At 37.1% G+C, this 26,333-nt stretch overlaps 1 protein-coding gene across 3 annotated transcripts in view; it reads left to right on the top strand.

Annotated features, from left to right (window-relative positions):
• GALNT1 (polypeptide N-acetylgalactosaminyltransferase 1) overlaps positions 1-25,231 on the top strand; it is an 87,730-nt gene extending 62,499 nt beyond the window's left edge. For all 3 annotated transcript variants that reach the window (XM_071455044.1, XM_071455037.1, XM_071455050.1), the window contains 9 exons: positions 1,822-1,988; positions 9,175-9,382; positions 10,892-11,062; positions 12,508-12,625; positions 13,578-13,758; positions 19,074-19,213; positions 20,189-20,287; positions 21,052-21,186; positions 23,591-25,231. In XM_071455044.1, the coding sequence (XP_071311145.1) occupies positions 1,822-1,988; positions 9,175-9,382; positions 10,892-11,062; positions 12,508-12,625; positions 13,578-13,758; positions 19,074-19,213; positions 20,189-20,287; positions 21,052-21,186; positions 23,591-23,737 (1,366 nt within the window). In that variant the 3' untranslated portion in view covers positions 23,738-25,231. The remainder of the gene's footprint in view (positions 1-1,821; positions 1,989-9,174; positions 9,383-10,891; positions 11,063-12,507; positions 12,626-13,577; positions 13,759-19,073; positions 19,214-20,188; positions 20,288-21,051; positions 21,187-23,590) is intronic.
• The last annotated feature ends 1,102 nt before the right edge of the window (positions 25,232-26,333 follow it).

Genomic DNA, 26,333 nt, shown 5'->3' with positions numbered 1-26,333 from the left:
GTGCAATGCTGTATAAACATTGTAGGCCCTGAACACTTGGCTGATGTTTATACCAGCTCATTGATTTGAGCTCAGTAAAATAAAATCTTCTGTAAAACCATGATAAAAGGTAAGGCTGAAGATGAGAGATTTCATAGTACAATAGTAGATCCTGTGGCTATCCCAGCATGATATTCCTGGTGAATGACACATTGTTACTTTTTTTCATAGAGAACTGCTAACAGACTTCTCTCAACTTTTTTACAAATATTCTTCCAAAAAGTAGAGGAGCAATTGGTAGATTTGTATTACTATTGTAGCTGAAGGTCTACAATCAGAAACTTATTTTCTGGTCTAGGGAGCAGTGCAGCAGAAGGAATAAAACATTTTGGGTTTAAAGTAGCAAAGTAGACTGAACAAATGGCAAACATGGCGATAAAATTATTTGGCTTATGATTGAATTTTTCATCTGAAATTCATAGTGTTTTTGTGAAAAGCTATTTTATTTTTCAAGGTATACCAAATAAGTAGCTTTTTCAGTTGGCATGCATTGCAAGCTTTTGGTTTTTTTTTTAACACGTGAAATAAATCAAGATAACATAGGGATATATGGGAGCTTTCCATAAAGATTTTATAATGTTCAGTTCAGTGTGATGAATAATTAAATTTGGCATCGTTGTATAATAAGTAGGCATAATATTGAAGGCAGATAGTGCCAGATCCGACTGCTTCAATTCTCAGAAATGGTTTCACAGAAGCCCTTCCAGGTATTTCTTCATTTGCACCTGGACTTACTGATCCTTTCTGAGATGTCTGTGCATGCTGTGCTTTTGTCACCACCTCAGAGCTGAAATGCTGGTTTGCTGTGAGAGCTGCTCTGAGAGGAGCTCTGGCTAAATGAGTTATCCAGCTAATAAAATATTGATGTTGGGAGCCTAGTTCTGGCTGACATTCCTTGTGTCACTGTTTGGCATGGTACTGGATGCTGACACCGTGATCCTGTTGTGTTGGCAGGCTGCTCCTTAAGCACTGCTTTTGGATATTTAGGATAGAGGATAGCACTCTGTGCTTCTCAAGCCCTTGGACAGTGCTGATGTTAGGATGATAGTCATGAATACTTGTTAATATATTGTAGCATTTAGATCAGGTTACATTACAGTGAACTGACTCAACAATTTGGGATCTAATAAAAGCTTTTTTGTTGGAATGGAGCTCCACTGAATATATTTCTTTTTTCACCTCGGTGTTTTCCTTTTGTTTGAGATCTGCATATATCTCTTTAATTTGGATTCTTTAAGAATTAATAACATCAAATCTTACATAAGTAGCTGTGTCATCTTTAAATGTGCAGGAGGAGCAGATCTGTTCAGAGAACACTTGTAGTTATGTGGTTATTTTTTAGAGCAGAACTGGATTTTTTTCAGAATTGTGATCAGTACTTTGTGTACAGTGTATTTATTATTCTAGAAGATAATGAAAGCATCATTTGTTTCAAAATAGCATTGCAGAGTGTAAAAATCTGGGGTGTGGGGTGGCCGTGTGGGGTTACTTGAAGTGTAAATGTCATAGTTTACATAAATGCCCTATATATGCTGTTAGGAGAGGTAAACCTATGACTTTGCATGCTAACTTTGGAAAGTGAATATAATTCTCTTTTTATTTGGTGAACTTTATAGCACTTTGCGCATGTATAAAATGTGCACTGTGTGCTCCTTTGTCACACTCTGCATAAAATTGATATATCTGGGATGTTAGTAGCGATCCTCGAGAGGGAAACCTCAGACTTGCAGCTCTAACTGAAGACTTGACCTTTACAAATACCTGCTTTCCCTTGGTTTGCAGGTGTAAAACGAAGGTGTACGCGGACAACCTTCCCACGACGAGCGTGGTGATCGTGTTCCACAACGAGGCCTGGAGCACGCTGCTGCGCACGGTGCACAGCGTCATCAACCGCTCCCCGCGGCACATGCTCGAGGAGATCGTGCTCGTCGACGACGCCAGCGAGAGAGGTAAGGACAGCGCCCAGCAGCGCCCAGCCTGCTGCTCCTTGTGCTTCCAAAACTGAAGCTGGCTTCTCTCAGAATCTCTGCTACAAGTCACTTTTCCCGGCCCGGCCATCAAAGAAGGAGTCAGGATTCTTTTGTTCTAGTTCTCAAGGTTGTTTGTTTATGCAGCCTCCTGTTGGGTTCAAGTTTGCCCCCAATCAGGCTGCGGGGTCTGGATACTCAGTCCTCTTACGGGACAGACTGCCCGAATACTCAAGCAGTTCTCAGCCTCTGGCAACCTAGCATGCTTAAGTGATATCAGCTCTTTAGTGATGATCAGCTCATTGTGATTTCAGCTCTTAGCTTGCTAGGTGCCTAGGCAGGCAGCTGCAGGGGAGAGAGGAGAAAGCCGTTCTGGGGTTCCACAGCAATGTCTTTATTGGGTGGTCTGTGAAGGTTCCAGTGACAGGTCTTCTAACCAGAAGAATGGGCTAAAACAGCCCATTATATAGGATACAGGGGGAAGTTGTCAGAAATTGTCCAATAGCAGGACTTAAAGGAGAGTTGTTGTTGTTGTTCTACTTCTCTAGAGTCCCATAATGATATTATCAGACTTCTAAAGTCCATACCTCTTCGGTGTGTTCTGATGGCTGCTGATCTTCACTGACTCCTTCTTCTGCATGCTATTCTCTCTCAGGTCAGAGCTCCTCCAAGGCTCTCCCTGCCTGGCTAACCCAGCCCCTTTTTATCGCAGTTAGCTTCATTGCTCACAGCTGCAGCCCAGTTAAGGACATCGAAGCTGCAGCCCATCAAGGGCAACCAGGACCTCTGGGGCAAAGCCTCTATACAGATATTCAAATACAATACATTTCCCCTACTATAGAGAGTGACCTATAGGGTTACAGAGAGATAAGCAGGGGTCCGAAGGAGGAAGAGAGTGGCTTCTAGCTATTCACCATGACTTGGCATTTCCTATCTTTAGGCCTCTGTTCGCCACGGGGCCCTTGCAGGGCCTGTGCTTGCTACAGTTTATTGTTTCTTATCTATTTCTTTCTCCGACCCGCCACAGGTCTGTCTGGCAGGTTGGGTTGAAGCACACTGCCCACCCTCAGGGCGGTGTTATCTTTTTATACTAAAAACTACGTGTACATTATTTACCATAACTTCCCAATACCTATCACCTATCTTAGACCATGTGTTTCTACTGTAAACCAATCCAAAATGCCACCATCACAGCAGAATATGGAGGCCAAGAAGAAGAAGAAGAAGGAGAAAGACTGTACACGCCCAGGTTCTTCCATCTTGCCTCCTGAACCCCCATTCTAAAAACCCCAAAATTCTACATTCTCACCCTGTGATAAATTCCCTATCATTTTACTTAAACGTTCGTGGCTTGTAATTCCTCATATAAGGGTGGTAATTTTTTTCCATGGGTCAAGATCAAAGGCACAGGGGTCTTGGGCTCTGTGCCAAGGTCTCCAAGCCCCCTGTCAGGGTTTCAAGTCCTCCAGGGCTGTCAGAGGAATTTCCTGGGTTCTGACATCCTTGATGTGGGCTTAGCCCTCCTTTGCAAAACACAGCACCTGGGGCAGGGGAAGGCAGAGGGAGCAAGACCCATTTTGAAATACAATGGATTATTCTGCACTGAAAGCTGGTGTAACTTCATCTGTCTGCCTGCCTTTCTGTTGGCAGCATGGACTTTGTGTTTTGCTACAGTTTTAGTGTTTTGCATTTAGAATTTGATCACATTCATACAGCTTGAGGGTGTTTAATACTTGAATCACCTGGTGAATAATAGCAAAGGCAGCTCTGTTTGTTGCACACATTTAAATTTACTGTCGCTGCCACCATTTGGCTCGGTGTTCAGAGGGATCAATTTTGATTATTCAGTTCATGGGAAGTTAAAATTCAGTTTCTGTGCTGCAGGAGGTTCCATTTCTTAATGAATAGTGCTCCAGATGAAAACTCCATGCTACAGAATGACACTTGCCATGTGTAATAAGCAAAACTTGAAGCTGATTTTTTTGTAAAATATAATAATATTATTTAGATTTTAATCTTCATAGTATTTTTAATTGCGTATATTCAAAATAAAAACAATATTCTATATAATACTTAACATTTAATTTTGGTTAATAGTTGATATTTGGCTTGTTCTTTACTTAATATTTCTTGATGGTATGGGTTATGAAGTACTTTTTTTTCTTGTGTTGGCAAATGGAGGTGAGAGGGTAGTACAGCTTTACTAAATAAAACATGTCTATATTTTTATATTGATTCACCTTTTTTTTCATTCTATTTTGAAACCAATGTAGTAGGCCACTAGAGAAAAAGTCTTGACAGTCACCAGTTGTAGGCTGTTGCCTGTATCAGAAGTAATTCCCATGTGTAAGACATAGAAGGGTTTTACAGCATGCTGATATCTCAGCCTGTTGCTTCTCATTCTAGTGATGCAAAATTCATGTTTTGCTGCCTATGGTAATTCCAGCTTCAGAGTAAGATGTCTGACTCTTGTCCAGATGACAAAATCTGCCCAAGATCTGTGTGTCTGAAGAGAGGAGCTGGGTTTGCCCCAAGTAGCCCCATGATACACAGGTTACAGTGTAAGGGGAGGTTTTAGGATAGTTACGAACTTACTGTGGTTATGGGGAGCTTTTGTAGCTGAAGAGGATTAGAAGTGGATTTTTGCTCTACCTCCAAGGTGGCAGCAAACATACTGAGCTGCCCCCAGGTTATGTGTGTGTGCATGATGCCTGGCTGGTTGACTGGGTCGGTGTGGGGCACAGCTGCCTGTGGAGCATGGACAGATCCCATCAGCCAGCTGAGCTCGCACCGCTCCGCTTTCCTGGGGAAGCACAGCACACGCACTCGGCTTGTGTTTGCACTTGTCTCTGCTCCTCTCCTCTCTTGGGCACCCTCACTTGCTTTTCTTTTCCTTTTTTACCCAACTCTAAGTGCTTCAGCTAATTCCAGTGCAATTTGGGAAGAAAGAACAGAAGCATTAAATACAATTACATTCTGGCAGCAGAGGAGAAATGCCTATGCAAAGTGCCACAGAAATGTGTTCCAGATTAAATGAGAGGCATGATCAAATTTTGCTTTTACAAAGGCACAACATCAAAGTTTTGTTTTTTGCACTTGTGGGTAATTTGTAATTATACTTCTTTATTTGTTGTAGTTTTTAACCTTTATGTAAAAAATTCTACATTTTATTTATCAAAACAGTTCTTAGCACTAATTCAAATCAGTGCTAATTATTATTTGTGACAGGTCAGCTTTCAGTATGACCTAGAAATAAAGAGCAAGCTAATATTAGAATATGTAGACATCATATTACTTTTGTTTTGCCTCTTCAGTTTCTGTTTTAGAAAAAAATCAATTTCAACATAGCAATAAGATGTCCTCACTATGAATCATAGAATTTTAGTCCACTTAAAAAAGCAAGTGGCTTTCTCTAGATACATCTTCTCTTTCTGGGTTTGGTAGTGAAAACATATTAACTTAATTCCATGCTGAAAGATAGAGCATTTCATACTTTCTTTGGTGCTGTTACTGAACCTGTTCCAGCATTTCTTTTTGAAGCCTGTGATCTTCATTTCAGATTACTTAGGCATCTTCTATTTGTTGTTATTTTCAACAATTACTGAGAGGGGTTATTTTTGTTCTGTTTTCCAAGAGCTTGTTATAGTTCCATCAAGCATGCTTTTACATTAAACAAAACAGAAGGGTACGATGCCTGAAGATGTGAAAGGTTTGTGTTTGCTACTTAAGCATTCTGTTTGTGTTGAATTAAAGCAGCATACTTTTCCAGAAAAATACAATGTTCAGCCTGAGTATTGTATATTGAATTCTAACATCAGAGTCATTTTAATTGGAATAAAGTAAGCATTCAGTCTGCCTGAAGCACACTTTGTACCTGCTAGTGTCATACTCTTAGAAGAATGAATTTGCATAAATAGCACGCATTTATTTACACCCAAAAGAAAAGCATTGGAGAAAGAAGACGTATCTGTAAAATTGTTCTCTAGTTACTGATCAGAACTGCAACTTTAGTTTTGAAGTGTTGATCTTTAGTAACTACTTTGACACAGTTAACAGGAGAAATCACGATTAGCTGCTGCCTCTGACTAGGTCAGCACCCAGGAGCCAAGTGTGGCATCAGGATAGACCACATCCACAGAACTTAGCTACAGAGATGCAGGTCAAAGCAATGTGACTGCAACTGAATCCTGCCAACAGTACTTACAAAAATATTCATACTTCTTAAGAAAACATGTTTGCATGCTTATAAAAATGATAAACCTGTGTTTTATTGTAGTTTATTAATAAAAAAAAGGGTTGAAACCTAATTTTTCATTTATATGCATATCAGTGTGACTTGGTAATAGAATCAGCAAGGTATTTTTCAACTAATGCACTTAGTTGACTTGAACTGAATATATTTGCTCTTTTATCTTCCTTAGTTCTGCTACTTCCACAGAAGATGCTTAGTCCTAGGTAAAGCTATGCACCCTTTTGACAGAGAAAAGGCTTGAAAATACTATCCACCACAACAAATTATAGCTATACCCATGAAACTACATGAATTCTTAATGTTCCAAATTAGAAGTATTGTGGAGATGTTTGGATTTTTTTAAACCTTATTAAACCTGTTGTAAAGTGTCTGAAGCAATGCTAAAAAGTTAGTCAGCTCTAATCCTGGGTCATTTATAAACAGCTGACTCTGTAATGCATAAAACTTCTCATCTCAGTGTTCAATATAGAATTTAGTATGACCAATAGGTTTGAATAAAAAGATAAAAAGTCATCTTCATGGCTTTATCCTGATGTTTCTTGTAGGCCAAAGTGTATTACATTCATTAAAAGATTACGTAAATGTTTGGGTTTGTTTTTTTTTCCTCTAAGGGAAAAAATCAAGTCTTCCTTATAAAAACCTATTAGTTTCTGGATGCATGACTAATCAAAAAAGCTAGTTTTCTGCTACTTGAACAAAGGCAACAATTTGTGAGGGATGTGTATTGCTCTTAGAGAGGGTGTTCTGGAGGGAAAGTAGCTGCTTAGATTTAAACATTTTACCCTAACTGCTGGTAGCAGAAGAACTTCAGAAATCTTGATGCCTGAATTATTTACTATGCTTTTATAGGGATGAGAGATCAGGCTTTATCTTTTCTGCATATTTTGCTGGAGCTCTAGTGATATTTTAAGGACACGGTTACTGGAGGTCTGTCACGATGTTTTGTTTCTGGGAATAGTCCCTTCTGCAGTTTTGAACAAGGTGATAGTTCATAAGAATGTTCTTATGGCCATGGTTAAACATGAGAGAAGGACTGTTGTTAACCTTTTTCCCTTTGTAGTGAAAACACTGCACACATCTCTGATTCTTTCTTAGAGAAGTTAAAAGTACTTGATAAATTGAAATTTTAAATACTTTACCGATAAAATATAGGTAGGACTCAAGATTTTCATATGCAATACATTGAGCATGACTTTCTGTATGTGAGATTGTGTTTTATGCAAGTTCTTGACTTGCATAAGTCTGGCTGCAGTCCTACTATTGCACTCTTTCTCTCTTCCCTCTGCCAGAATTTTACCATTCTGTTAATGTAACTACATTCAATAACCAATGTCACAGGCCATATTAATTCATTTAAGTTTAAAGTGGATGGAACTACTTTAATAGCTTATCAGTATTACACCTGAGATGTGCAGAGAAACATTGATTTGTGTGACTTGCTCATGAGCATAGAGAGAAATGCTGCACACTCTCTCTGTGTACATCATGTGTACATTAAAGCTACAAACATTGCCATGATAATAGTTCTTTTAAATTAGTGGCTTTGGAAAGCTACACTGTAAAGACATGAGACTATATTTGCTACAGACTCAGTCATGATCTCTGTGCTCCACCCCAAAAGCCTTGCAAAATGTTCTGACATGTACGCTTGGTTGGTACTAAGAAACACGTAATAATTTGAGTCCCTGTTCATGTGCAAAGTAAGAATTAAGTTGCTTTGAGTTTCTCTGGAGACAAATATTTAGATGTATCAAACTCTTATGTACTTTTAGCACAGTTTAGCTTTCAAGATGCGTCAGAACTTATTTCTGTGGGTTTTAGTGGCAGTCCAACAATGCACAGAAAAACATGAGAAGGCAATTAGAACTCATTCGTCTGGAGAAGTGATAAGGAATGGTAATCACCTTCACGTCAACCCTCCCTCTTGAGGTTTACAAAAGAGTCACTAAGAGTTCATGCTGAACTTCCCCCCCTCCAGTGTCACACTTATTTTTGTATGAGGTACTTTCTACCTTATGTGAAATCCTGCTACAGGCCATGCACTGTTGTGGTACAACTTTCAACTCCCATGTGCTTTGAGTGTACAATCTAATATTCCATAGCTGAGCAGTAAGACTATTTTGCCTTTTTTACACGTTTTGAAACTGCGAGTTATTGCAGAAGTCTGTTTCTGTGACCGTCCATTGCATTCTCCCTCACTTCTTTGTTCTTTCTTTGGCATCAATCATCACAACCCAATAGCTCTTTGCAGTGCAAGTAATTTTGACTCTCTGGGTGTATGGTAACTGACTGCTGTATTTTGAATAACTTGTTTTTCATAATTTGTGCTACTTTGAGATTTGTTCGTGTTACAGATTCTCATTTATGTATAGCTTATTATATATTTTTTTTAGCTGTTACAGTGATAATCTAATATAAAAAATATTAACCAGAAAATCCTAGAGAAAGCACAATAGAAAAATCTGTTTAATTGTGTTTTAAACTTCTCACAAAGAAATTATCTGTAAGTTGCATTACTGTAGGAGGCAATTAATTATATTCAGCTAGTCAAAACATTTCTGTATTTCCTTGGTAAAGAAGTCCAAGAGCACTTATGCATGTTTTTGAAAATAAGTGTCACATATTCTCTGCCATAAATACTTGTATATTCCATCTTGGTTTTGTCTAAGTGTCCAACCCTCTCTTCGTTTTTGGGTTTTCCATAATGGAGAAATAAAGAGGAGGAAGAACTTTCTGTGCTATTGAGTGAAACACTTGGGAGATGTGGAAAGGAGTATTGTGAAGTGTAGTGGAAACTATCTGAGAAAGTAGAAAAAGGATAGGCAAGAACAGGGGAAATGTATCTTGATTCAAGTCTCTCCATTAAAAAAAAAAAAGCTGAACTACATAACTAACAGTTTTGATCATTCTTTACAGACTTCTTGAAAAGACCACTGGAGAGTTATGTGAAAAAATTAAAAGTACCTGTTCATGTGATTCGAATGGAACAACGTTCTGGATTGATTAGAGCAAGATTAAAGGGGGCTGCTGCTTCTAAAGGCCAGGTCATCACCTTCTTAGATGCTCATTGTGAATGTACAGTAGGCTGGCTTGAACCTCTGCTGGCAAGGATCAAAGCTGACAGGTAATTATCCATCTATTCGCCCATCTTTGGTTTTTTCACTTATTAAGAAATTTTTCAAGTATTACAAAATAGCCTACAAGCAAATATCTACTTTCTGAAGAGATGAATAAATTGTCATTGGTGTAAGGATAAAAGGCTAATTCAGTTAAACTTTTAAAAGTAAAACTCTGTTTCAAGTGAAGTCTATATTGGGATGCATGGAATAATGTGTTAAGTAGTGGGAGCAATGAATAAAATTGAGGAATTAGGGGAAATTGAGGTCTTCAGTCTGCAGCTTGGCCTATTCCTTCATGAATTTGGGTAGATATTCTTGAGAAAAGAATCAAGCCCTGATTTCATGTAGCACTATCATTGTGAACAAGAACTGTTTTCAGGCTCTCATTGTGATTTCTTTATTACATAATGGTTTTGATTGTGGAAATCTGGGCTGTGTCTTGGTCTTCTGGAATGTATATTCTAAAGTTAGAATAATTACTGGAATCATGCTGATCTACACTTATATACACGATGGAAATTGTATTAGGGATGAAGGTGAGAGAATTGTCTGCTTTATAAAATATCCCTACATCTGAACAGTAGCTGTAGTTTTGCACTAGTCTGTTAGTAGTCTACATATAAAATAGAATAAAACATGGTGCTAAAGATCCCTGGTTTTTTATTGTTATAGATAAAAATCACACTACAAATTTGATGTTACAAAATATAGTCTTACATGATGAGTAAGCTACAAATAATGAAGAATCTTTGTTCAGCACTGTGCAAAGACAAAGTAAACTTTGTTATCATTAATCAGGTTTTGTGAGACAAAAATACATACTTTGTTACAATTTATGCAAATATCTCGACTTAAGTCCTTTGAATTCAGTTGCAAGCAGTTTCTGAATCTTTTTACAGAGCTTCCCATGAGAAGAAGCCTGCTTTGAGCATGGTTACTTAAGTGTCTTTCAGATGATTAGAATTGGTTTCTGTGAATATGTGTGTTAATAATGTCAGGACAGTGGACAACGAGGCCACTTTCTGTCAACTATGATGTAGTAGTTGTACATTGTTAACAATTACTGTCATCTCTTAGTCCTGAGGATGTATAAAAATACTTACCCAAAGTTAATATCCAAGTTTTAATTTCAAAACATGCAAGTTATTTTTACCGCTCAACTAGAAAGAAGAACCTCGTGTTTTCTATTTAATCACTCTGTAGCAATGAGAAAGTTTGGATTATTATTTCTGTCTGGAGAGGGATGAATATTTATTACTGGTAATAATGCAAATATGATTTAGAAAGATCTGGCATTGCCAAAATTGTATCAGATTTATAATTAGCAAGACAGAATTTTAGTATGTTTCCTGTTAATTTATTGAATAATGTTGTTAAGAGATGGTATTATAAAAATTTCAACTGAATGTGTAAAAACAATAATTTAAAAAAAACCCCAACATCATCTTTACCCTTTTGATTAATAGATTTTATTAGTTTAAAATTTAATAATTTTGCTTCTTTCCTTTTCGTAGGAGGACAGTAGTGTGTCCCATCATTGATGTAATCAGTGATGACACCTTCGAATATATGGCAGGTTCTGACATGACCTACGGTGGATTCAACTGGAAGCTGAATTTTCGTTGGTACCCGGTTCCTCAGAGAGAGATGGACCGACGGAAAGGAGACCGAACCCTCCCTGTTAGGTAATGAGAAATTATTAAATGGCTTAAAATCTTTGACTGATATTTGCTTTTTATGAAACTCAAAAGTAAGTACTTAAGGTTGTTAAATACTTAGTCAAACATTGTAGTATCTTTTTTGTCTGAAGGAACAACATAACAGTTCTTGCATGGATTGGTTGTCAGTAACTTTTGGTAGAAGTAAAGGAATGGATCACTTTGTCACTTTGAAAATATTTTTCAGTTCTATGTCAATTACTGGAGAATTACTAGTTTTCATGTAACACTTCTAATGATGCACGAGATTTTAACAAAGCTTTTTTTCTTTTTTTAAACTGAATCTTGTTTTTATCTTTTATTATAACAAAGTAAACTGTATTTTGTAAACATGCATTGATTTTTTTTTTGTATATGCGTGTGTATATGTATATATTTGTGCATGTGCATTTATATGCAAACTTTAAGTCTTAAAAGGTGGGATGAGACATGAATTTATACTTAGATGTCATGTCAGTTTATAAAAATGTAATGAGAAAGATAGCCTGTGTGCAATGTGTACCTTTTAACAGTTGCAAACTTACATTTTCTGTCCTTACTTTTCTGAAAACTGGGCATTATTTACTTACAATAAAGCTCAGGATCCAGCCTTTGCTGGTTTTTGTTTGTCTTTAGTTTAAGAAATTAAGAGGTCTGCTCAGGATATTGCTCTCTTCCCTCTATTTCCTTTTAGTAGGGGTAAAGACACATAAGTTTTTAGTTAGCTTGTGACCTAGCTTGTATTTAATGTGTCTTTCAGAAAAAGCCCTAAACATTTCAGGAAAATAGCTAGTGATATAAAATCATTTGTGCTAAAAGTGTAAATAATTGAACTATAAAGTTATGTCATTGGCCTAACATGTAATTTACTTATTGTATGTTTGTTGTCTAAAAAAGTTGAAATCTGGGAGATGTTTCTAAAGCTCTGAGAAACTACTAGCAGAGTTTTATTTTTTTGTACCAATAAGGAATATGTAAGCGAAATCTGGATACAACCTTGACTGTACAATTTTCTTGTATGAAGCAATAAAAGTGAAAGCAAGCAGACTGATTATTGACCTCCCGAAGCTGTTTCAAGAACAGTAGCCTGAAGTAGAATTTTTCTGTGTGAAACTGGTTTCCTTTTTATGAGTTACCAGCATTGGAGGCAGAAGTCTTTCTCAGGAATGACAGCAGCTTTCTAGGGACTGTTTCTCTATCCAGACACCAGTTTGAAGTGAGAAGATAAGGAGAATTGCCACTACCTAGTTCCATCTCTGAAAAAATTTGAGCTAGCAAGTACACCAATAGTAGCAGAGTTTGAAGGGAAGCTTACTGAGAAGGAATATGCTAGGAACTTGGGAAATAAACAGCTATTTTGTCAGTGTAAGTGTGAAATGTATCTAAGGATGTTTTTACAGTGACCAATGTGATTTTTTTTTTTCTTCCTCCAGGACACCTACAATGGCAGGAGGCCTTTTTTCAATAGACAGAGATTACTTTCAGGAAATTGGAACATATGATGCTGGAATGGATATTTGGGGTGGAGAAAACTTAGAAATTTCCTTCAGGGTAGGTAAAACTTTGCAGGGCTTTATTAATCATTAATTTATTAATCAGGACAGTGCATCTGGAGTTCTGTAAAATACAGATCTGCCACCTGCACCAATGTCCTCTTCTGTTGCCTCTTCTGGCACTTCCCTTCCCTGTTAAGTTCCTCCAGCAGAGATACACAAAGACTGTATCTGCCAGTAAAAAAGTGCATGATGAATTGTTGGTATAGCTTTGTGATAAAAAGATTTAGATGGTTATTCTGAAGAATGAGTGTTTGTTTTGAAAGGAATTCAGATAGAAAAGCTGTTGTGGGAGCAGCAGTTAAGGATGATGTTGTCAGTGCATCGTTTTATGTGGCAGTGACATGTGAGCACCTCTGTTACAAACCCTTTCTTCTTGCTCTTTACTAACTTCATGGGTTCATTTGGTTGTGGACCTAACTAGTGGTGTATTCTCATTTTTGTTCCTACCAAATGGCACCATTTCCTTTAATTTTGTTAGCAGAAAGTACATAGGTGGGAATTCTGAAGTACTTCAGCTTTCTGAATCTGCTATTTTTCAAGATCCAAGATAAAACTGAAAGTATTTTTAGAGACTTGGGAAGTGTGTGGGTTCTTTTATGTGGAGATTCTGTGTTATAATGGACTAGTTTAGACACCTGTTAGTTCCTGTGATTCATGTGAGCCTTCTCCTTCCTTTGTGGTCAGCTTGCCCCGTTCTTTAAAGTAATCTCTGGCTGATGTGGTATTGTTCCAGGGGCTGAAGTACTTTCATATGCTGCCTTGCTTGGGCTTGTGAGCATCTTTATCCATTGAGCAGGAAAAAACATGCAGTTCTCTTCCATGCAGTGTGAATTTGCTCTAGACCTCAGCAAATGTTGTTTCCCCACCTTGAACAGAAGCAAGTGATTAATGTTTTGGAACTTTTTTAGCAACTTGAAACTATGCAATAATTGTTCTGTTGCTTCCAGATCTGGCAGTGTGGTGGCACTTTGGAAATTGTAACTTGTTCACATGTTGGGCATGTGTTCAGGAAAGCAACACCGTACACTTTCCCAGGAGGTACAGGGCAGATAATCAACAAAAATAACAGGCGGCTCGCAGAAGTCTGGATGGATGAATTCAAAAACTTTTTCTACATTATTTCCCCAGGTGAGCAGGTCTTTGGTTATGAGAAATACTTATTAAGAATTAAAATATTGCTACTACTGGGAAATAAAGTGAATATTTATATAAGAATGTTATTGCTTTGAAGTTTGTTAAGACAGAACTCACTTAAGGTGTACAAAAAGTAAGGTCTTAATTGAAAAATAATTTTGTTAGCCAGAGACATGTCCTGAAGGGGTTTTTGTTTGCTTTTTAACATAAACATGATTTCTGAATGAGCTTCCTGTGCAATAGAATTGAAGCTCAGTAGAACATCAAAGAGCTCAGTTGTAGTGCTGAAAATTAGCCATCCAAAGTCATATTGCAACGTGCTGAATTTTGGGCTCTGGCTCCCATGTTGTAGGCATTCCATGTTGAATGCATCACAAGTGATTTAAGTGAAACACAGAAGGAGGAGTGGCAAAAGTGAGTATCTTCTGTCTTGACAGAATTTGCATTTCACTATCTAGAGTATAGGGGCAAGTTGCCAATATAATTGACTGTGAAGATATTTATTATTGTTTCTTTATGTGGCAGTTAGCAAAACAAGAGGATGTAAAATATGTGGGAAAATTTCCCGTAAAATCAGATTTTCTGCAAAAAATTCAGGAGAAGAAAGGAAGCCTGGGAAATATTGAATTATTACTTTCAAATACAGGTTATTTTTGTTGTTACATAAAAAGACAAACTTCAGGTAGCAAAAGCCAACCTTTCTAAATACTTGAGCCATTAGACTTTATGTACTAATTGGTATTTTTATATACCACATCTGATTTTCCAAAGAAATTTCTTTAAAACTAGTATTTCCTTATGACCTGCTTATTAAACTTGCATTACTGTTGACATTAAAAGCTGTAATACAGTGTAATATGAGTCTGAACAGTGTCAAATTTTAGATTATGGATTTTACAGACACTTCTGAAAGCAACTGACATTGTGGATTCACAGTGGTTTTGTCTTAAAAGAATGCTTTACTCAAATGAGACTGTGTAAGACATTTAATAAAAAAATAGTCTTTGTACTATTCAAAACTTTTTAGGTGAAATCAGAAGCTAACAGCTTATTGTTATTGCCCTGTTGCGTAATTAATATAGTATTATGAATTCAAACATGAACATGTAGAAATATTCATAAAAATTGTATATAAATAGGTACAGTCTTTTTTGGTAAAGATTGCTCTTATGCATCCATGTCAAGCTGGATTTTAAAGGTACAAAGTTACAGGAAGACCTAATTATAAAAAATAATCAAGTTCCTTTAAAAATGTAAGTTACCGATAAGCTGTGATGAGGCTCTGTTACTTTGTATATCACCTCTGTATGCCTTTCATTTTGTGAGGTAAGTGCAAGCTACAAAAGCAGTTACACTCTTTGAATTTTGTAGGATTGGGTTTTTTTGAGATGACTTTCATGGCAGGTGTAGGGAAGGTAATAGGGCTTCATCTCCCCTCACCTGCTGATCCTTCATCTGCATCAGCTGCTTCTAGGACTTTCTGGATTTGTCAGGGGTGTTCCTCCTGTGGGCTGGCTCCCTGGGGTTAAGTTAGAATCTGTCAGCACAGGAGGTACAGCAGTAGTCTGAAGGTGAGCAAGGGAAAGCTGCCCCTTTGGCAGTAGCAGCAGCTGCAATGCATTAGGCTGGTCAGCTTTGCCCCAAAGGGTATATTCTGAGATATATTTTGGGATGTAGCCAGGAGGTGTATTGTGCTGGGACTAAGTGGGCAGGCAGAAAGCCTGGATAGACAGCACTGTGGAATTAGCTAAGCAGGAGTCACCTAGACAGAGACAGGGGTGCAACATCCTGAAAACTGGGTCTGGAGGCCTCATATCATCACTGCATGCCCTGGTCTCTAGCCAGGCACAGCAGGTCAAGATTCAGTATGTAGAGACTAGAAATGGAAAACATTATTTATGGTTGATGGGGAGGACAGAGGAGGGACTGAGTCCACATCTTGCAGTGCAGTGTTCAAAGTATAAACTAAATGTTTCCACGTGCTTTTGTGTTCAGATACCAGTCCCTATTAGCATTAATTGAGAATGCAAAGAATGTAGCTATTCAAATTGGTTTTAAATTATTATTGCTTATAGAGTTTCATAATACTAAATAAAAACAAGTTATATTATTTTTATCAGAAGGCTAGATTTATATGAAATAGTTTTCATACTCTGCTTTTGCAAATGACTGAGCAATTTATAATCATGATGATAACAACATGCTATTTTTTTTTTCAAAGGACTTTAGCATAAATATATTGCCACACATTAAACTTGGGCAAGGAAATCTTCAGCTCTTGAAAAATTGAGCATGGCACAACTGTTGCAACATGGCTGGTGCTGGTGTGGCTGGATGATTTGAAGTAGATGTTTTTTGCATTACCAGTATTTTATGTATTATATTTTTAAAAATATTTTATATATTTTGATTATGTCTTTAAGCAGGTGTGTGGAAAAAAACCATGTAATTGTCCCACAGCTAACAGCAAGCTGTGTGACAAACAGAATCATCAGGGAGGCCCAAACTTTTAGATGTAATTAGGGTTAGGGGCAGGGAGGTTGAGGAAAGATATAGTTATGGTCAGATAAAGACAACAGTAGCAAGGTTTCTTAAATACTATTTCTGATTTGTGTGATGTGGATACCCCATCCCTGAAAATGTTCAAGGTCAGGTTAGATGGATCTCTGAGCAGCCTGGTGTAGAGGAAGGTGTCCCTGCCCATGGCAGAGGGGTTGGAATGAGATGATCCTGAAGTCCCTTACAACCCAAACTATTCTGTGGTTATATGATTCTTTCCTAATTTTTTGTTTTTAATGGACAAACAGTTTGAAAAAACAAGTGGCTATGACTGTCTTCCTCATGATTCCTTTGGAATCTGTCATAATTGTCTCCTCAGGGGAAATCTGATCTAATTTACATTTTGCAGTTTGGTTTTTGTTTTTAGCTGAGCCTTTGAACAAATGTCCAAAGCCCCTAGAAGCTTATGTGTCACTGTTGTAGGTATACATATAAATTTTACTGCTCTGTGGAGAAAATAATGATTTAAACCTGTACCTAATTTTTGGTATGCTTTATACTTTGCTGCAGTTTTCCTTGTGTTCTTCCATTCTTTTTTCCCCAAAACAAATTCCCCATAAGTAACTGGAGAGAGAAATACTTAAGCAGGTTTAGAGTAATATCGATAAGTTACCAAAACCTTGGAAACAGAAAAATTCAACCTTACTAGAGGACACTCCAAGGGCAACTCTAACTGTTCTGCTCTTCAGTCCTTCTGTTAACCTGCTGCTAACTGTAGTCTTTGTGTATGCTTTAGTGCAGACCTGACTTCAGAGAGGATTTTTTGAAAACCTTTCTGAATAAAAATGGTTTAATGGAATACAATGTAAGAGAAAAATCAGCTGACACTTTTTTTGTGTGTGTGTTGACATTTAAAACTACTCTAAGAAACAGCTTGCTTGTATGCTATTAAGTCTCACTTTACATTTAATTATTTATAGATGTGACTTTAATTCGTATTGCCATTCAGTGATGTGACAAAGCCTTAAACAGTGCTGGTTTTGGGAGGTCAGTGTAGCGACATGAGTATGTTTTGAGTGTTGTGGGATGTTGTTTGTAAAGTTGTTGTGAGAGTGGCATGATAACTCTTTCATCCATCAGCTGCTTTTTCATCACTGAAAAATGAAGAATCCAGTACTTAGCTGTGGTCAGAACCTTTCTGTTCTTGCATTAGCTTTTGAGAGAGTATTGCTTTCTTGTAGAGCAAATATTTGCTTTCATGAAGATAGAGCAGCATTCTGTGGCTCAGTTTTTTGGTTTTTTTGTTTTTTTAAAATTTGTCTTGTATTTCTCAGTTCTGGGATTTTTTCTGTGACTTGAAAGCCCAGACAGAAGTTTTCTGGGATTCTATACAAACAAGATTTCCTTTGCTTTCATTCCCTTACCAGTTTACCAATATATTGGTAAATATATTGCTTGTTTAAATATATTGCTTGCTAGTTTACCAATATATTTATTAAAATAAAGTCTTTCATTAAAAAAAAAAAATCCTAAAAACCCGGCTAACATTTTTTTCTTTCTGAAATATTATGTTTTTCATTGGCATTTACAGACAGCTAAATTTTGATCCAGTTATCTGTCTCAATTGAGTAGAAAGACACCATCTGCTGGCAAGTCCATTTAACACACAGTATGCCAGCTTGGAAATGTCTCAAACTCATTCCAAGGTCAAGAATTTTCAAGGTAACTCGCAGTCCTCCAAGTGGAGAGATTTCTGAAAAATGTGTGCAGCTGGAGGTCTGTAGTATGGTGGATAGCTGTGCCATATTTGTAGTCTGTTAGAGGAATTTAAATTGCTGGGGCCAGCTTTGTTCTTTTTTTTTTTTTGATTTGGATTTTTTTGTAGTGAACTGCATTTGACCTGTGTGTTACAGAGTGTGGTGTGGGAAACAGAAAAAAAGACATGATGCTTGAAAAGTAGAAATGATCCTACATAATAATAATAATAATAATAATAATAATAATAATAATAATAATAATAATAGAATATTAATTACAATACTGCTGGATTCAGGTGAAACAAAAATATCTGCAGTTCATGCACACCATCCTCAACCCATCTGCAGATGGGACTTGCACAAATTAATTTTCAGAGGGAATTAAAGCAATCATAAAGGAGTGGGAAGGTACAGGAAGAAGGAGCACTTTGATAAATGAGGAGCAAAGGAATAAAAAGGAAAGCAAACTACCACAAAAAAATTATAACAGTCATAATGGTGAGCATACTTCCTGCAAACGCTGCGGTTATATTGAACAAATGCTGAATTATTTAAGCTTTAGTGCTCTGTATGAAGGCTGCTTTCTAGCTGCTTCTTTGTGCAGTTAGATAGATGATGAAGAGTCCAGCAGGTGGTACCTGGCTTACAGAAATAAATTAAATTGGAATTCTGCTTGCTCCACAGAAGGAGACTGCTGTGTTATGCTGCATAGATACGCACTCCAGTTACCACTGGGGATAGAATGGCATTAGTTACTAAAAAGGTTTCAGCCTTCTATTAACTTAGTAAGCAACTACACTCAAATTGTTCCACAAACCACAGGTAAGAAATTGTCATGCACAGCCCAGATGGAGTGATTCTATCTGTTGTGGAAAAAGAAGTCACAGGTCCTGTCAGACAAGTTCATAATGCTATATTAAGCAAAATTCCTTTTGAATAGAGATGACTTTTTAAAGAGAAAGTCTTTCATGGAAGTAGTAAATTATACTGATGGATTTTCTTATGGTTAAATGGTATTTATTGGCAGACATTGAATACAACTTCTTTTTTCAGGTGTTACTAAAGTTGATTATGGGGACATATCGTCAAGACTTGGGCTAAGGCGCAAGCTCCAGTGCAAGCCTTTCTCCTGGTACCTGGAGAATGTTTATCCTGATTCCCAAATCCCACGCCATTACTTTTCTCTGGGAGAGGTAAGATTTCATCTTTCATATTCGTCTTCCCTATGTGAAGTACATTGTACAGTAAGTTTTGTTTTGAACTGAGTAGTGCATGCAAGTTGACTCCAGCAAAGTTCGAGTAGCTTGCACCTGTGTTTCTGTCCCATGTAGAATGACAAATCTGGCTTCTCAGTGGGGCAGACAACTGAACTTTGGTATGCAGTACTGTAATTTGAATGTTTTCCTTTTTTTCTACTACAGTACAAAATGTCATATAAACGGCCTTAGAAATAATCCTTCAGAAATGTAGTTGTGCATAACATTCTGTATAATGTTCTCTACATTGAGTATGAGTGAAGTTTTGCTTGAAAGCTGCACTAGGTCAAGCAAGGTCTTTGCCTAAAAGCTGTCCTGAACTTTACCCCCAGAACCCTCACCAACGACCAGCAAATTCTAGTGACCCCTAAGCCTTGCTGAGCATTTCTCTTTTTTCTTTAACCTTTTTAACAGATGATGCTGTCCTAAATAAGTAGGCACCCTCTCCTCTATAAGTCATGTTGAACTAAATATCAAGTTTTCTGTAGAGTGATTTTGTACTGTTGATTTTAAAAGAAACACTTTTAGCAGAATGTGCTTCTTCATGACTATCAAGAGACTTGGTATTCATGCCTGCTTACTATATAGTGATATAGGGACTGGTACTTTTGAAGGTTTTGGGCTGCAGACTCAATTGTGTCCATTCTGTTGTAGCTGAATCTTGGAGCAAAAAGTGCCCCCAAAGTGGAAGGATCCCCAAAGAAAGCAAAGAAACAATCATGGTTCTGTAACCTGGTAGCTTGAACATTTGCTTGAGAGTTTGGACAGTGATGCCTCATTGCTAATATGGGTCATTTATTTCACATGACCTCTGGTGCATGGAGAGAACTGGTGCCCACTGTGGTTTGATAAGGACCTAATTTTCTTCTAAAAATATCAGCCTTTGGTGATGTGCTCTTTTTTCCCTCCTAGATAAGAAATGTGGAGACAAATCAATGTCTGGATAACATGGCAAGAAAAGAAAATGAGAAAGTTGGAATCTTTAACTGCCATGGAATGGGTGGCAATCAGGTGACAATTTTTAAAAAGGAATTTTCTTAATGTATTGAATTATTTCAGACACTACTGCTTATTGTGACAATTCTTGGATGTTTTCAGTAGTTATCTTCAAAGTATACTTAGGGAACCCTCATGAAAGAAAATACCTGTAAGAGGAAATGCATGAGAAGATTTGGTGTTGGTTTCTGCTTGTATGTTTTTCAGGCCTGATTGCAATACATTTTAGATCAACTTTAAAGTCAAAAACAAAATCATGGGAGGAAAATACTGCTATGAGCTAGACTTCACCACCTGTAGGTTCTTTGGAAATGCATTCTGGTTAGAACTCCTGATTGGCATTGTTACTTAAAAAAACAAAACCAGGCCTGTGCCTGAAATATGTTTCAGTATATCTTTTTCTGGGTGTCAGTTGTGGGATTTGTGTTTCATCTGGTTTTTCTGTTCTACTTTCTTAATGATTCTTGATGAATTGTTTTCACATAAACAGAGATTACGTCTGTTTGGGGAGTCTCCTGTTCCTTCACAGCAAGCAATCTTCAATTCAAAAAAAGTCTGTTTTGACTGAACAGCTTGTGATTGTGTTAATACTTGTTCCCCCCCCAAAAAATATAAAAAATCTTTCCATGCCTCGCTGTTATGAAGGGAACAGAAAGCAAATGAAAAAAAAAATAGTGGGAATAAATGAAGTAATGCACAAATGCTCCACTTTCCCCTCACTCCAGGAAACTTTTGGTTGAAGCAGTTCTTTTTCAGTTCCTCTCATTCTTTCTCTCTAGGTTTTCTCATATACTGCCAACAAAGAAATTCGAACAGATGATTTGTGTTTAGATGTATCCAAACTTAATGGCCCAGTCACGATGCTCAAGTGCCACCATCTAAAAGGAAATCAGCTTTGGGAATATGATCCAGTGGTAAGTCTTCTAAGGACTTTTGACTGTAAAATGAGGCAACTTTAGCTTTTATATGAACCTGCAGAGCAACATATTCCAGTGTGGACCACTAATGGACAGACAAAATGGGAAACAAAGTCAGGATTATGTTCCCTCTGTCACAAATTCACTATGTAGTCACAGAGTGGACATCTGTGTTGATTTAATTACCTGGTGAGTTTGAGGGAGCTTTTGTAAGAGCAGGTTGCATGTGCTTTGGGAACCTGTGGAGAAATATTATCTGATAGTGTAGTGTTGTGTTACAATCAGATCAAAAATGGAGACGTATTCCAGGTATCTGTTGGAGCAATAAGAGTAATGATAATAATAAAGTGGTGACAAATTTAGCACTCAGTATTTTTCTGAGTCTTGCACAAAGTTAAAAGTCTTGCACAAAGTTAAAAGGAAATACATTTCCAAGTAAAAAATCAGCATTGCAAACTGATAAAGGTGATTTTACATTTGTAATCATGTTATGTCTAAGGTATATCTATACCTTAGATATACCTTAAAACACCTTTACTTAAATCATGTTCTTTCTTCTACATAGTGCTCAAATTTACTTTGAAGTTCATATGTTGAACTGCCAGATCTAGAAATCATTGTCCTGTGATCAATTCATCATTAATTTGATTTGCCAGCTCTAGAAATGATTTTTTGATTGAGTAATGCAGTCAAGAACTCTGACTTGATGGATAGTTAGAAAAAAAGTAGCTCTCATGCTTGTTAATTTAATATCAGTTATTCCAAAAAACAGTTTTGAGACAATTTGTGGATGAAGAATCTTTCCAGTACTTGCAGTAACTATTTTTAAAAAGAACTTTCACATATTTAGCTACTAAAAAGTCATTTCACTAATTAAAAAGCAAGGTGAAGGTTATTTCTGACTAAATACACTTGCTGTAGACTACAGTAGCTGAGGTGTTAACAAAGCCTGCAGCCTTTTAGACCAAGAGCAAATATGTGTGAATGATGATTTTGTGGATGGCAGTTAATGTGGAAGGCAATGGATCTCTGCTAGGATTTCTGTACATTGCTGGCAGTTGTTGATAGGACACTGAAGAAAGCTGAAGGCTTGCAGGATTAAGTTAGTCCTGGGAACATTCATTCTTGGTTTTAATGTAGTTAGTTTACCTGACTTAAGCAGATAATATAAATAATACTACCACCTACAGTGATTTACCAAAGAGCAAGTGCTTTTTCATTAGGTTTCTACCTTATCAGTAATAATAAAAATACATCTTTAGACACTTGAACGCAATAATCTGTCTTGCAGTGATTGTCACAGACTTCCCCTATGTTGATTCTCAGCCATAGATTTGGTTATATTTGTTTCTTCTCTTTATTTCGTCAGTAGAAAATCCAGGCATAATCTTCAGAACATAACTGAAAGCTGGCTAATAAAGCACAAAAAAATTTATAGGGCACTTAAAAAGAACTCCTGCCCACATAGCTGAGTGATTTTTTTTTTCCTGTGGTTTTTTTTGTTTTTTTGTTTTCTTTTTTCCTCTGTTCAACTCTCTCCTTCATTCTTCAGCACCTCTATGAGTGCAGGAAATTGATGTGCTCATCAGATTTTTGAATTTGATTTTTTTTATTACCTTTTGCTGCTTGTGCACGTAAGGCCACGACTTTTCAATTATTCCAGTGTCCTGGCTGAGCTGCTGAATGAGAGAAGAAATACAGGTAGTAATGCCTGTGGTGCTGTAGGCAAGTTGGTGCACTGGGGAGTATCTGTAGGAGGAGTATCTGTGGCAGGAAATGCAGTTTTTGAGGACCTCTTCTCCATGAGGATGGTGCTGAGGTGTAGATGGAGTGGTTTACCAAAGATTGCATAAGTGGGATTAGTAGGTATTGCAAAAGATATACACTTATATGAAGTTGCACATACTTTTCATTAAAGAACATACTTTTAAAATAGAGCCCAAAAAGTGCTGAAAGACTGTAGTGTAAGGTCAGTATTGTATCCCCAGCTGAGGAAAAAAAGTAGTTTTGAAAACATATTCAACGTGTTCATTCTGATCTGATAAAAGCTACTATTATAACTAATAACTGAAATTGTATATCTTACCTACCTGTAATTTCTAACTCTTCAAATATCTCTAGCTGGATAGCCCTATTTAAAGAATGGTGGATGTTGCTTGACAAAGAACATCATTTGCAAGTTAAGACTGTTTTGTTTTTCATAAAGCACTGCTTTTAGTGTCTGCCATGTCATATAGCATATTTAAGTGTTTTTAGGATAGGGATCTGCAGTCAGTAACCACAGAGTCTTGTCTAGTTCCTACTTGCCTATGGAAAAGTTTTGATGCCAACTAGAAATTTTTTGGTTACCTTATGCCTGGTGGTTTTTATAAAGCTAATTTCTTTTTATTGTCTCTTCAAGAAATTGACCCTGTTGCATGTGAACAGTAACCAGTGCCTGGACAAAGCCACGGAAGAGGACAGCCAGGTACCCAGCATCAGAGACTGCACCGGCAGCCGCTCCCAGCAGTGGCTGCTCCGCAATGTCACCCTTCCAGAAATATTCTGAGAGGTTCTAGAGAAGAGCAAGGATTGACTGGGCTACCTCGGCTGATACTTTGGCTACGCTGTCAAGTAGCAACAGGAGAAACTTCTGCTCTGCAGAATCCACAGTTCCTCAGCTGTTAGAACTCCTGCAGCTTCTCAGTATCTGTGAACCAGCCTTCCTGTATAAGGATGTGAAACTACCACACATAGCAGTGAAACTGTGCCCACTGATGTTTACAAGATCGAAAGAGTTTCTTCCAGCAAATAATTTAGAGAACATTTGGACAGTGGAAGCATAATCAATGAAATAGTCTCTCTGAAGAGCTACATATCGTTTTAGTTTGCTTGCACATCAGTAACCTCTGCTGAAAGTGCTATTGTAATGAAGAAAGTTTCAAGAATTCTTTTTTTCCTGGTTAGCAGTGGTAACCAGACTACTAAATATAGATCCACAAATAAATGAAAGAGAGAGCTGCAAACCAGATTCAGTATCATGACATAAGAATTCTGTGGTTTAAAAGCAAAAAGTAAACAGGGTTTAATGAAACTAAATCAGAACTATGAAAAGTACAATTTGTTATAGTGAAGTATCAAATTTATATGTAGATTTTATACCTCAGTGGGGGAAAATAACCAAGTCAAAAGGCAATTGTTTCTCTTTTTCAATTGTGTGATAGTCCATAAATACTTTTTTTTTGTCCTGGTGAGTCTAAAATTATTTTGGGCGCAAACAAAATGAGCATAAGAATAAATTCAGCTCTTGAATGTCAGATCCACTTTCCTTTTATTTTAATTTCTTGGCTGTTGGAATTGTATCTTTTTATTACTGTCTGAAAACTGGAGGTTAACATGCTGTCTAACTCTTTTTTTTTCCAGACCTGCCATTTCAATTTATACTTGGGTCAGTCAGCTTATGGACTTTCATGGCCAAACAAAAGATTAAAGTACACTTTGAGATTAAGTTAACTTCAATATGCTTTAGCGCCCAAGACTTCTACTACTGTACTACAGTTTTGTTTTCATAGCAATAAATCTTTTGCTCCTTGTTTGATTTCAGTCATCAGAAAGCCAGAAGAAAAGATACATGATTTGGGTAGAAGATTGGCAAAACTGAAGGTTTTCTGGAATCCTTTTTCACTTCATATTCACATGTGCTTCATTGTCAGGTGCATATTTAGATTAGACTCTGAATTGTAATGTTGATCTGCTGCTTTTTTCTAATAAAACCTAAAGAAAAATAGTGAAATTGGCATGGTTTTTAAAGTTAACGTAGCCAAAAGCAATATGACTATGTCATTACATTGGTCTGCATTTTTTAACTAAATTGCTTTGTTTTGTTAAGAAAAATCTGTGTGGGCTGATCTTGAAAATGAGCCAGTGACTGCTCGGAGTATACATTGAATTTTCTTTTGGAAAGAAAAATGAGATTTGCTTAATGGAGAGGATATTTTTATGATAAATGTCATTGTTTGGCCAACTGTCCTGTAAATCAAATTAAACCTAGACTCATGCAAAAGTTGTGTGAAATTATATTTGGCTGTTAAGGCCATTTTAGATTTACTATCCTAAGTTGCTGTTGTCAGTGTTATCTCCATTAGTTCTGCAGCAGTACACAAGAGTTTTCATACAGAATACAGGGGAAAGGTTAAAAATTTGTACTATTACCTTGCTACTTTAAAAATACATAGGATGAGACAATGTGGGTTTAATATTAGATAAAACATCCAAATAGCTAACTATCTTTTATTGACCCCTTTGTCTGGATAGCCCTGCAAATCTTATGAGACTGAAGTGGATTTATGAAAGTAATTTGTGAGAAATATATTGAAGTATGCCAAGAAGACTTAAAAAAAAGGGGAAAAGTCCATTTTAGTGGTTATGTGGAAGATATTATTCCTTTCTCATGGTCAATGAAGACGACAAGGTGGGTGACAGTGCCAACTGTTTTTTTTTATCTTAACAAACAAGCAATTTTTAGGGTGTGTGTGTGTAGTGGTGCTTAAGAATGTGGTATCTTTAACTTCAGGAACAATTTCCCAAACACAAAACATTATTTTAAAAACATTTCCAGCAAAGACGCTCTAAATCAGAGTTGAGTAAGCTTTCATGGAGTGAGAAGCAGGAGCATCAGAAATGCAGTGCGAAAGTCCTGTAAGTTTTAACAATTTCTTAATTTGTTTCAGATTTCATATGCACACAGCACATCACTGAACACACAAAAATTTTCACTTTGTATTTTCCACTTTTATGATCCCTGCGGTGATATCCTGTTGACAAAAACTGAAGTACTGGGGTTTGGGAGGCAACTAAACTTGTAGGCAGGCCTCAGTGTTACTGTGATTGTACCCTTCTTAGTTCAACAAGTCATTTTACATGTTGGTCACATAGAACTGCAGTACAAATAATTGCACAACTTAAAATGCATGTATCAAGTTGAAGGAGCAGTCGGATTTCCAGCCTATACATTGCCAGTTCCTCCCTGCTGAGTATGGGGAGGGGAAGGAGCAGTCCCAAGAGTGGCTGCAGCCCTGAGGGGTTTGGCTCCAAACCCCTCAGCTCAGCCAGTCCCCTGGTGGCTAGCTGGGGCTGCTTAGGGACAGCTGTTTAAGGGACAGTGG

This window comes from Agelaius tricolor, unplaced genomic scaffold (assembly GCF_023055355.1).
Source record: "Agelaius tricolor isolate 1412-34295 unplaced genomic scaffold, bAgeTri1.0.p SCAF_2, whole genome shotgun sequence".
NCBI lineage: Eukaryota > Metazoa > Chordata > Aves > Passeriformes > Icteridae > Agelaius > Agelaius tricolor.
The sequence above is the reverse complement of the archived record's forward strand: the minus strand, read 5'-3'. Positions and strand labels throughout refer to the sequence as shown.